The 12,463-nt window shown below is 47.9% G+C and overlaps 1 protein-coding gene across 2 annotated transcripts in view; it reads left to right on the top strand.

Moving 5' to 3' along the window:
• Positions 1 to 2,344: 2,344 nt before the first annotated feature.
• ZC3H3 (zinc finger CCCH-type containing 3) overlaps positions 2,345 to 12,463 on the top strand; it is a 174,474-nt gene continuing 164,355 nt past the window's right edge. For both annotated transcript variants that reach the window (XM_010584226.1, XM_010584228.1), the window contains exons 1-2: positions 2,345 to 3,459; positions 5,769 to 5,965. In XM_010584226.1, coding sequence (XP_010582528.1) covers positions 2,435 to 3,459; positions 5,769 to 5,965 — 1,222 coding nt within the window. In that variant the 5' untranslated portion in view covers positions 2,345 to 2,434. The remainder of the gene's footprint in view (positions 3,460 to 5,768; positions 5,966 to 12,463) is intronic.

Here is a 12,463-nt window from a genome sequence, read left to right as displayed (position 1 = left end):
CCTTGACTCCTTGGCATGGCGGAGGAGCGTGGGGGGGATATATTTGCGTGCCCTTTCCTTGCTCTGGTGAGCATCAGCGCTTATTCTTAGCACAAACTCGCTCTATTTATAGACCCCAAGGTAATTTTTCCTCATTAGTAAGGCCACAAACTCTGTTCGGGCCTTGCGGGGGATCTCCTACGTGGGGGGTGTGTGATGAGAGGGAGGAAAACATGGTCCTCGCCTCCTCCAGGAAAGATCTGCTGAGGCTGCTCTTCCAGCAGCTCTGTGACTCCTCGTGTAGGAAAAACTTTTCTATGTTGACACATGCCTAAAATATAAGCCTCAAAAATCCTTTGAGAATCCCTTTTGTTGGAAGAATTTTCTAAACACTGAGGCTTAACAGGCACAGGCCCTCCCTAATTGACATGTATCTATTATCCAAACGACTTGTTAGTAGACCCACGCACTGGGGAGGTGAGGGGGACCCTAGAGTCTGGGGGGGGTGAGGGGAGGGCAGAGGGACATGGTGGTGGTTTGGCAGAGGGATGTTGTCCTGGTTTCAGCTGGGATAGAGTTAATTGTCTTCCTAGTAGCTGGTATAGTGCTATGTTTTTGAGCTAGGTATGAGAAGAATGTTGATAACACACTGATGTTTTCAGTTGTTGCTAAGTAATGTTTAGACGAAGTCAAGGATTTTTCAGCTTCTCGTTCCCAGCCAGCAAGAAGGCTGGAGGGGCACAAGAAGTTGGGAGGGGACACAGCCAGGACAGCTGACCCAAACTGGCCAAAGGGATATTCCATACCATGTGACGTCATGCCCAATATGTAAACTGGGAGGGGTGGGGAGATGGGTGCTTGGGGACTAACTGGGTGTCAGTTGGTGGGTGGTGAGCAATTGCACTGTGCATCATTTGTATATTCCAATTCTTTTATTATTACTGTTGTCATTTTATTAGTGTTATCATTATCATTATTAGTTTCTTCTTTTCTGTTCTATTAAACCGTTCTTATCTCAACCCACGAGTTTTACTTCTTTTCCTGATTTTCTCCCCCATCTCACTGGTTGGGGGGGGAGTGAGTGAGCGGCTGTGTGGTGCTTAGTTGCTGGCTGGGGTTAAACCATGACAGATGTGCAGTGACTCAACAGCGAAGCTGGGGCTGCCTCGGAGCCTCCTTGTTGCTGCTCTGAAGAAGAGCAACAAAGCTGGTGAAGGGTGTAGAGAACAAGTTCTGTGAGGAAGGCTGAGGGAACTGGGGTTGTTTAGCCTGGAGAAAAGGAGGCTGAGGGGAGACTTATCGCTCTGTACAACTACCTGAAAGGAGGTTGTATGGAGGTGTGGGTCAGTCTCTTCTCCCAAGTAACGAATGATAGGACAAGAGGAAATGGCCTCAAGTTGCATCAGGGGAGGTTTGGATTGGTTATTAGGAAAAAATGCTTCACTGAAAGGGTTGTCAGGCATTGGAACAGGCTGCCCAGGGAAGTGGTAGAGTCACCATCCAGGGAGATATTTAAAAGCCGTGTGGATGTGGCACTTAGGGACACATGGTAGACTTGGCAGCGCTAGGGTAACGGTTGGTCCCGGTGATCTTGAAAGATTCTGTGCTTTGTGTTTGTTGCTGGTGGTGGCTCTGCTGGGCTATGTGCACAAGCAGACCCTCAGGGACTGCTCTGAAAAGATATCTGGAAATAAAATTAGGAGTTTTAAAAAATTAGGCTCCAAACCCAATAATTCAAGCATCTGTTTTGGCACATAAAAAAGATCGTAAAGGGGCAAAAGGTGGCTGACAGCACTAGTGCAGTGTGTTAAGGGTCTGTTGGTAAGTCTGTGGTTTAGACCTGCATTGAGCTGTCCTGCGAAATCGCTTTTGTTACTGACTTTCATGAGGATTGAGGGAGATATTTGCTTTAAGTTTTTCCTTCCAGCACTCATTATCTGAAATATGGCCTGTGCGAGTCTGCATGGAGCGATAGTCCTCACTGCAGCGTGAGGAAAACCAATACTGTGATGCTGTCAAACTCCTGTGGGACTGCTGATTAACAGATGCCGTCTTCTTCTCTTTAGGTCTCATAAATGATCATAAAAACACACATGGGGACGCGCCGCGACCGCTGCCATCCGCACCACCGAGGTGGAACAACCCCCGCCAGCCCGCCTTCAGCAGGAGGGGGACGTTTTCAACCAGATATCCCCAGCAGGCTCCCAGGGATTTCCAGCCGCACCAGGGTCATTCCTGGAGGAAAAAATATTCCCTCGTCAACCGGCCGCCGGGATCGGTGTGTGATGTTGGAAGCAGTGGAAGTGCCAGCACGTCTCAGGCTTTTGAAAGCCATGGGGAGAGCCAGGCCCCTGAGCCACCAGAATTGTCCCCAGAGAGACATGTGGACTTAACCACAGATGGTAATATAGTTGTGGGGATCCAGCTGCCAGAGAGGGCTGGCCCATTTGTAGATATGAAAGGTTTTGCTGATGTGGGTTCTTACTGTGAGTTTTCTGGGCTCAAAACGGTGGTCACTGCTCCTGGTGACAGTAAAAATGTGCAGAAATCACTGTACGCAAGCCGAAATGAAGAGAGAAGACCCTCTCTCTCCGTTTCATTTAGTTCATCTCACCGGTTTGTGAGTTCAGCATACGTGAGCGTGTCAGATAAGCCTAGAATGGTGCATCTGGCCGGTGATGTGGCCAGGAGCTCCCCTTCCTCCTGCGGAAGCACCAGTGAAAGTGCTGTGACGCTGAAATCGGAGCCACAGCAGCCTTCGGTGTTGCCAGATCATGAGCTGGCTCGGCACTTGGTACGGAGGAAGGCAGAACCGCCAGCTCCAGGGCAGTCTAGTTGTGAGCAAGTCAGGGATGCTTTCGGAGAGCCGAAGCTTCTTGGAAATGGTGAGACATGCTCTAGACCTGCGCAGGCTGCGACTTTGGTGGTCGGGATGACCAGTCCAGCAAAGAGCGGGTTTTCTGTAGTTCCCAAAGCTGCCGGTCTCCAAAGAGCTGCCTCAACATCCACCTCCAGCAAAGCTCCGAAGTTCAGGAAAACTAACTACACGTGGGTTGCAAACCCTGGTAAATGCTCTCGTCCTGTGAAGAGATGGGTGAGCCCTAGAGCTTCTGAAAGTGCCAAGAAGGTTGCTGGTGGGGCGGACAGAGGTGCTAAACTATCCCCAAAAGCAGACTTGGGAGCAAAGCTGAAGAAATCAGGATTGCAGCCCAAACTGGGTGTTTCTCCCAGCAAGTATAAGTGGAAAGCCTCCAGCCTGCAGACCTTGCCTTCCACCTCCAAGTCAGCATTCAGGTGGCAATCTGAGGATCAGAAAAAGCCTCCAACCCCCAACCTCCCTCGAGCCAACACCGCCCCACCGACTCTGAGTGCTGTGTCTGTTGGTCTCAGTGGGGTGAAGTCCTCCTTTGTTGATGCCGCGCTGTCCAGTTATAAAGTGAAGAGTCGGACAAAAATCATCAAGAGAAAAGGAAGCTCGGGGTAAGTTGCTGGTCATCTTTGGAGTGGTGTCATTGCACTGGTTGTATTTTGTGTCCATTGGCTTCACATAAGTTGTGGCTATAAGTGAAATTCCAACAAGGGCTGTTGTATACTGGAGGGTATATTTGCTTTTCTCTTTCCAAGTGTGGTGACTTTGTTCTGTCTGGAGGCATCCCGCTTTCCAGGGTTCGAAGGCCTTGGGTTTTAATTGTCTGTGTAACTCTGACTTTAACCTTTGAAACAGAGCTGGGTTTTCTTCTCATCTCCTATCCCTGTTCTCCAAAGACTTTGCTGCAGCATGTAGGAGACTCCTCCCTGACCTGAATAACAGACTAATATTCAAAGGGAAGGAAATAGCTGTCTTGATTTATTTTCAGACTCCCATAACCTTGTTGCATTGGGGGCTGGGCAGAGGAGGAAAAGCGGCTTGAATTGCCGTATTGTGTGTGGTCTGTCCCTGTAAAGCATTGTGCAGACCCTGGGATGGAGCAGGGATGGGAGGTGAGCTCTGCATGCTGGTAAGAAGTGCTGTCCGTGATGCTCTGCTGGTACTTCCCTCCCTTGGGTGCCATCCTTTTGTGCCATCCACCGTTGTAGCCCAAAGCATCCTCCCTGAAGGCTCTTGCTCTTCCTTCTCCTTGTCAAGTCGCTGACAGATCTGTGGCTGTTGTAGCTACCTTGGGAGAACGTGCCGTGCCAGACCAGCAGATAATCCTGGGGTCTTGTGGAGCAAGTTCTCCCCCTGGCTATGTGTGACAGACAGGGACAGAGTACAATGGGAAGGTTATAAATGAAGCTTGGTGGAAGGAAAAGGCGTGTGGGCTGAGTTATCTGCAAAAGGGGTTTGCACTGGGCTGGGAGTTGAGGGGAAACAGATAAGAGATTGGGACCAAACTCTCTGAAATCCGGTGTGTCGTGGAAGTGCTGCGAGGGCTTTGTTACGTTGTGCTCTCCGTGGGAAAGCTGTGTTTTGTGCTGCTCTTCTCGGCAGGGCTGGATGCAAGCCCAGCCTGTGCTGCAGGGAAGGGATAAGTGGGATGGGGTGAGGGTTGGTGGCACAGCTGCCTGACCTCTACTCTACCACTGAACTCGGAGATACCCTCAGTGTAGCGGACACGTGGTTTGGCTCCTTCCTTGCTGCAGTAACGCCAAGCCTTGAGTTCTTGAAAATTGAGGACTGTGGCCTAAATAACTAGTTTAAGTGACACAATGAGCTGGTAACATGGTACTGACTGAGAATCTGGTGCCTCGATTACTGCTTCTGTTTCCCAGATCCTCTGCTCACTGCTTCACCACAGTTTTCCATCCTTGCTTTGCCCTCCTGTTTTGCTGGGGAATGTGTCTGTGGGTGGATTGTGCTGGGAGGATCACTCTGGAGCAAGGTGTCTGCAGAAGCTGGGATTGTTTTGGATTTTTTGGCAGTCAGGGAGATGAGACCCCCCCTCATCTCACTAAAGGCCAGTAGGAGTAGGGAAGTGATTGTCCCCCTGTACTTGGCACTGGTGAGGCTGCACCTTGAATCCTGTGTTCAGTTTTGGGCCCCTCACTACAAGAAAGATACTGAGGTGCTGGAGCGTGTCCAGAGAAGAGCAACAAAGCTGGTAAAGGGTCTAGAGAACAAGTCCTGTGTGGAGTGGCTGAGGGAACTGGGGTTGTTTAGCCTGGAGAAAAGGAGGCTGAGAGGAGACCTTATTGTTCTCTACAACTATCTGAAAGGAGGTTGTAGTGAAGTGGGGGTCAGTCTCTTCTTGCAAGTAACAAGTGATAGGATGAGAGGAAATGGCCTCAAGTTGCAGCAGGGAAGGTTTAGGTTGGATATTCGGAACAATTTCTTCACTGAAAGGGTTGTCAAGCACTGGAACAGGCTGCCCAGGGAAGTGGTGGAGTCACCATCCCGGGAGGTATTTAAAAGCCATGTGGATGTGGTGCTTAGGGACATGGTTTAGTGGTGGACTTGGCAGTGCTAGGTTAATGGTTGGTCTCAATGATCTTAAAGGTCTTTTCCAACCTAAACTACTCTATGATTTTATGATTCTGTCCTCTCCCACGCATCTGTTGAGCAGAAAGCAGAAGGGAATGAATTGAGTTAGGCTGTCAAATACCTCATTCTCCATCTGTGCTTTGCCAGAAATTCATCACACTTGCTTATTTACTTGTAATTTTCTGTTCAGTGCTTCTTGTCACCCTTGGGTTACAGGAGCAGTGTGGAGCTCAGTGACCTAGCTTCTCTTCTCAGCTCTGAGCAAGGGGACCAAGTGCATTTCGGTCACCTCTCTACTCTTCTAATTGTGTGGTGTTCCCCTTCACAGTTCCCCGACAGATAAGAAGAACAGCTCCTCGCCCACCATGCCTCTGAAAAGCCACTTCCATCTCAGGAAGAAAAACTCCTCGCGAGGGAAACCTTCTGCGACGCTGAAACGCTCCTCGTCCAAGGGCCTGGTGCAGATCACCAAGCACAGGCTCTGCAGGCTGCCGGCCACCAGGATGCAGGTCTCCACCAAGGAAGGTAGGAACAGCCGTTCCAAGGGGTGATGGTGCTCTCTGACTGGGTGCCAGTGAAGCGGTTCCAAGGGAGGGTCTTGGATTTGGAAATGGGTTACCGGGTCCTCCAGGAGATGAATCTGCTGTTGTTGGTCATGGAGCAAATGTTGAGGAGAAGAAGTTTGGCTGGAGTAAGACATCTGTCTTACCTCAGAGCTCTCTTGTGCATTGACATCTCCAGACAAGGCCATTTTAAAGCTGCTTCTTGCTTTTAATGTGGTTTTGCTGGACTTGCAGGCATTGAATAGGAAGGTGCTCAAGGAGGGAAGAGGGTGGCAGAGGCAGTAACACATCCGTAAGACTAATTTCCCTTTTTGCACTGGGCAAAAGCTTGTGCATGTCATGAGATACTCCTCTAGCAACTACAGACCTACCTAATGCACCTGTATCCCAGTGCCACGTCTGCGGGCTTCTAGGTTTTGTGTGTAATTTGCTTAAAATAACAATAATTAAAGGAATACCGGGTCCATTGTGCTTGTGAACAGGTATTTTGCATCCATGTCCTGCTGCCTTGGGTTGGCAATGGTCAGAGCAGAAATCAGCTGCTTGGGGCCTGGAGAGCTGCACCTATGTGTGTGTGAAATGGTGGTGTTTCTGGCTCAAAGTCTGGCTCTGCTATTCAGTGGTGATGTGATCACGGACGAGTGGCTTCACTCCCTTGAGATTCAGTTTTCTCAAATGTATATGAAGTATGTTTTGCTTGCGTGCCTGCGCTGTGCTCGTTCATGTATGGCAGGGTGGCCAGTGACACTGTGGGTAGGCATTGCTTGAGTGAGGAAGGCTATTTGGGCCATGACGTAGCTGTGATCTGCCTCCAAAAGTAAAGCTGTTGAGCCTCTGTTTTCAGGAAGACAATTCTGTGGTTTCCTGCTCTGCACTTCAACTAGTGAGTTTGCATGTGTGATTATAGGGGTTTTTTTTGTCTTCAGACAAACAGCTGTGTTGAGATCTTGCTGTGTTTTGATGGATGAAAAGACAAGAATGGGGGCTTGTGGTTCAGGAAAGGGAAAACCTTTTTGTGGCAGGAGAAGAAAAAGATTTTCCTGTTCGTGTGTGTTTGAAGAGGGGTTTGGAGGGATAAGGGGGACACTGGGAGGAGAATTTTGGATCTGGCGCTTTAGGCAGTGGGCAGTGACTCATGGGAGAGGCAGGGGCAGGGAGAATAAGATGTGCATTTGTGCAGTTGCATTGATAGTCCAGCATTCAAGCAGTTGCCTGGCTTTGGGGCTGTCTTGCTCCATTTAAGGATGTCAGCAAACCCTTTGGTGTCTGGAGAGGCATGAAGGCTGCACCTCCAGACACTGTGGTGGAAGTTTTCATGCAGTGCATGAAGGCAGCACGTGCGGTTGGAGGTCTTGGTCATACTTGCAATGTCGTTGCTCTTCTGTGATCTGTGAAACCAGAGGTGGTGAATATAGCACGTGGCCAGATCCAGCTGTGATGGTAATGTGGGGGCAACAAGGCTTTTCTTCCTTGGATGATGGTGATGTGTGGGATGGGGAATGCAGCCCTTCAGCTTCCCAAGAACTGTCTATTCTGGGGTGAATTTAGGACTCGGACCTCACAAACTGCTTGGTGGGGACCTTCCTCCAGTGTGGCATGTCCAGTATGAGACATTGAATAAATCTTTTTGCTGCAAAGCACAGTAAGTTCTTTAAAAAGGAGCTTGCTGAGAGCCTGATATGAGCAGCTCGGCTGTAGGCTCTGGAGATACAGAGTGATTTGAGGTTGCCCCCCGGGAACCTGACTGGCAGCTGCCAAAAGCCTGTGTCTTTTGGGAATGTATTCTGAATCCTAGTTCCTTGATTGAAGGTAATGTTCCCATACTGAAAAGTTTCTTGATCTTAAACTGCATAGGGCTGAAAATATGTAGATAGAGCAGAAATATGGTTGTGCTCCTGGGTTTGTTCAAAATAAAGTTGGCAAATAAAGAAGTTTAGAGAAAGTAGGAAAAAAATGGAATATAGATCTGAAAGTGACTTTGGGAGAGCATGTAGCTCATCCCCTGTCCAAAAGCGGATCAAATTATCAAACCATTCCTGATAGACGCTAGCCAAGCCTAGCACAGACAAAACCGTGGTTTATAAAAGTTGTGAGTTGTCTGCATTGAAGTGACTTAATGTTATTTTCAGCTTGAACCTGTGCACTTTTCAGTCTTAGCTCAGAGATGTGGAAACTAGTACCTGCTTTAATAAAACTTGGTGGCCATGCCTTGTGGTTCTTTTTCTTTGCAAACTGCAGTACCTACTGTAAAAATGTGTCTTGATTTGTTTCTTAAAATGACTAAAAGCAAAAGGAAATGTCCTGCCTGCCTTTTCCTGTGTGTGTTTGTGCATGCACACATGTGAGACTACTCTTCCTCACTTCATAAATGCCACAAATCCTTTTTTTCCCCGTGCCTCGCTGTGCTAGTGGGAGCACGGACACTGATGCCTTAGACGGTGAATTAAAAATGCTTCCCCACCATAATTATGAAATGGCTTCTAAACTTCTTTCTTGCTTTCTGCAGTGGAGAGGAATTACACTCCGGTAGATGAGCCATTATTTGGTCTGGAAAATGGACTGGCAAGTGGCACTGGGATCTGTTCACTTGACGCTCTGGAAGGACTCCTCAGGCTGCCTTTCTCCTCCCCAGGGAGGAGGGTACAAGGTTGTTTCTGCTGTGTTTGCTGCTGCTTTGTCCAGCCTCTCTGCAGAGCTGAATTAAATACATCTTTCTGCTAGGAGGACTTTGTGCAGTTGAGATCTCTTGCTGGGTATGTTTTCTGTTGGCATGGTGACTGTGAGAACTTGGCTGCGTGTCCTCTTCCTGGAGAGGTTCTCTAAGATGCGATGCAACGATGTAAGTTTGAGAGTTCTTGTCACCTTTTCTCTACTGCACTTAGAGGCTTTCCCCTCGCTGCTGGAACATCAAGTGCTAAATGCTCATATCATACGGGTAGGTGGTTGCTGGTAATCTAACCTCTGTTGTACCATCGTCTCAGGGGATCCCAAAGGACTTGATTTGCTCTTTCCTGTGCCATTGGCAGCTCTGTGAGGCAGCTGCTGAGTGATGCACGGCTGCTTTGCTTCTCCAGTTAGCAGAGACATTCAGCAAGAGTCTTGACTGCTTTGAAATTGCCAAATGAATTTTGGCAGGGTTGGTGCTGCTTGCTGGGCATCCGGTTATGGCTGAGGAGCAGCAAGGTGCTGGCCCCGCACAATCCTGTTCTTACCTTCCTCTTGGCAGCAGCAGCCTTGCCTGTAGCATGGAGGCTGAGCGACTAAGTCCAGCAGACCTTGACCCTTCATGCTTACCTTCGTAATTAGCCTGTGCATTTGGTTCCTTTGATTAGAATCGAGTTTATAGGTTTGAATCCTTTATACCTTAAGGCTTTTCTTTGAGAAGGTTCAATCCTAGGCAGTGTATTTGCAGCTTAATGTGTTGAACTGTTCTTATGCTCTGGGTTTGTACAGCTGTTGAATTATTGCTGGAGTGTTCCTACATGTGCTAGGACTCTTTGCCCAGGGAGACATGTATGGTCTAGTACAAAAATACTGTTAGATGCTGGGCAGGGACGTTTTCAAGGCAGCATCCCAAAGTCTGATGAGAGAGCCTAGCCACTGATAGGGCTTGGAGTAACTCAGACTTCAGTCATGTTTGGTGCCTCTAAACATATAATTATGTATATAGTGGTAGGTGTCTTGTGGTTTCACAGTGGTCCTATAGTGAGCTGGGAATAAGTGAAGGCTTGTGGGTTCAATTCCTGGCTCTCAGGTTATCTGAGAGGTTTTGGGAGAGTTGTATTTATTTCTCTTTGCTTGTGCAAAGTGGGGGTATTAATTGGGTGGTAGAGTTTTAAGTCTTGCCATTTCCTGCAAGACAAGTGCGACAGGAGTAAAATGGGGTACAGTGATGTTACTAGGAGCCTCTGAGAGCAGAGTGGGGCACGAATGGAGCAGTGACACTGATGTTAAAGTCCCTGGCTTGATGCTGAAGCAACACCCCTTGCCTTTCTTGCTGGAAGCAGACTGGTGGCAGTCCTGGGCCAGCTGATTATTTTGTTGTCTTGAGTCTGGACATGCACAGCCCAGCTAACAAACTGATTAAAAAGCTGGATAATTCATGCCAGGCTCATGATCCCACTGGATGGATGTGGTCACGCCGGAGCCTGGATCTGATGGGTGCTCATGCCCGTGTGATGAGTGAGCATCCAGATGCCTGCATTTCCATGGAGCTGTAAGATCCCAGGTCAGACACTGTGTGTGTGTGTGTGTCAAGGCTGAGGATGGAAGGACAGCTGGGGAGAAGCGTGCCCTACTTCATGCACTGCAATGTGGGTGCAAGAAGCTGGGTCGGTCCCTTTCTTCTCACTGATGCAGGTGGCCTTGTGACACAGCTTTGCTGTGTCTCTGCTAACTTTTCTCGTTTGTCCTGTTAAGCAGGCTTTTGGGATATATGGCATGAGCTCTGCGGTACATACCGAGGGTATTGGTCCTGCCTTTCCCAAGAGTGTAACGCCCTTTTTGGATCCAAATGGACCTGTTTGATCTCATGCAGTGGGGCAGCTCTCCCAGCCACTGCCAAGACTTGGTTTCAAACTGGTGTTTCCCGATGGTCTGTATTCAGAGGTGCTTGCCTCTGTGGGAATTGCTGTGTTTTCATTTAAGGTTCAGTAATTGCATTAGAGAGGAAATGGAAAGTGGCAGACTGGTAGCAGTTCTCTTGGGATTATTTGGGCTGCTCTCATGACAAGCATTATACCTGCAGCTGTTATCAATTAACTCCAAAATACTCATTTGATTAAGTGGAACATTTAATAACTGCTCAGAAATAAGGGTATGTCCCAAACTGAAGTAGTTCTGATGGGACAGTAGAGCAGTGAAACATTTCTAATGCAGTTAGTGGTCTGCTCATCCAGGTATTTTAACGCAGGGCTTGCGCTGGGGCAGAATGCATGTGTAGGAGGAGCTCAAGTGCTTGACCAAAGCAAAGAGGAATAGAAAATGTTCTGTTGCTCAGCGGAGCCAAATTGATATTGATAAAACAGCCTTTAGATGTTGGACTTCTTGACCACTTAGTACTTAATATTAATGTGCCATTAATATTAAAGAGTTCCTTTTTTCTTTCTTTTTTTTTTTCTTTCTTCCTATAACTTCTTAGGTTCTTTTTGGAGGGAGGGAGAACTTGGAGATAATTGCTTTGCTGAGAGTTGTGACTCCACTTGGGTAACACACCCCTGCTTTGGGCATGGTGGTGAAGCCTGATGAAACTGCTGGTCTTCCCCTTGTTTGAAGCAACTTCACGACTTCTGCACGGAGTCTGCTTCCTTCGGCACCTGCGTATTTCAGACTTCTGTCTGAATATCAGGCTTCATGTACACATTTATCTATAGAAGTGGCAGATCAGGCTGTCTTGCTTGCTTCTGGTGTAGGCAACATGGTTTGGATCTGAATCAGGGATCTGGTAGAAGAGGGATAAAAGGCAGCGGTTGCTTCTCTCCTTATCCAGGGAAAAGCTGGAGGACCAGAAAGGATCATCCGGCTGCTGAATATGGTCCTCAGGCCACTGGTGCTACTGTGTTGCGTGGAAATAATACAGCCTGTTTAAATGCAAGCTGAAGTTAACTATGTGATTTCTATTTTTTTCTTCAAACATATAGATATATATATCTGCTTTTTTCAAATGACTTACCATAATTGGAAGTGCTCTTACAGCCTGAACTTTTAATTCCCCTGTTAACTGTGTAGGAGTCGCGCTGGGGAGATTTCTGGGCTCTGCCCTCATACTGCAATCCCTTTTCAGATGCAAGAAGCAGGGGGAGGCTAGCTGGTAATTAAGATGTGGGTGGAGTTTCCACGGATGGCAATTCCTCCAACCGTATTTTTTTTTGGCATCTGAACCAAAGGATTTGATTTGGAGAATAAATACTGGGCTCCTGCTCTATCATTTGCTGGGTAACTTTCCTGCCCATAATGGTATGTTGTAATTATGTTGTCTAAATGGCAAATGTCTATTCTGAATTGGCTTTCTGTTGCTTATTTGTTACAGCGAATAGCCAATATAATAAAATTGTGGTGTGTATGTTGGGACAACACTGCTTTTTGGCCATGTGCTGTCCGATTAGCTTGGGCAGCCTTTATCCACTTTCTCCAAACTGGAGATGGGATTATTCCTGAAAGTGCAGGGGTGTGATCTTTGTATCGGCAGTTTTAAGGGAAAATACCAACTTTGAAGTGAGGCTTGACTAATCCGGATGCGATAGCAGAGGGATGCGCCCGCTCCTCCTGTACTACAAGCCCTGTGCCAGCAGTGTGGATGCGGGAGTCCCCCCTCTTTCCCAACAGCCTTTTACTTCCAGCTCTAGCTGGTCGCTTATTTGAAGTCTGGCAGGATGAGGCCCTTTCTCAACTCTTGTTTTTGATGAAAGACAGGTGAGTGCTTGCAGTCGTGAACCTTTCCTCACCCCTGCAAAAAATCAAT

The sequence above is a fragment of the Haliaeetus leucocephalus genome, unplaced genomic scaffold (assembly GCF_000737465.1).
Source record: "Haliaeetus leucocephalus isolate CR32 unplaced genomic scaffold, Haliaeetus_leucocephalus-4.0 Scaffold953, whole genome shotgun sequence".
Lineage (NCBI taxonomy): Eukaryota > Metazoa > Chordata > Aves > Accipitriformes > Accipitridae > Haliaeetus > Haliaeetus leucocephalus.
The sequence above is the reverse complement of the archived record's forward strand: the minus strand, read 5'-3'. Positions and strand labels throughout refer to the sequence as shown.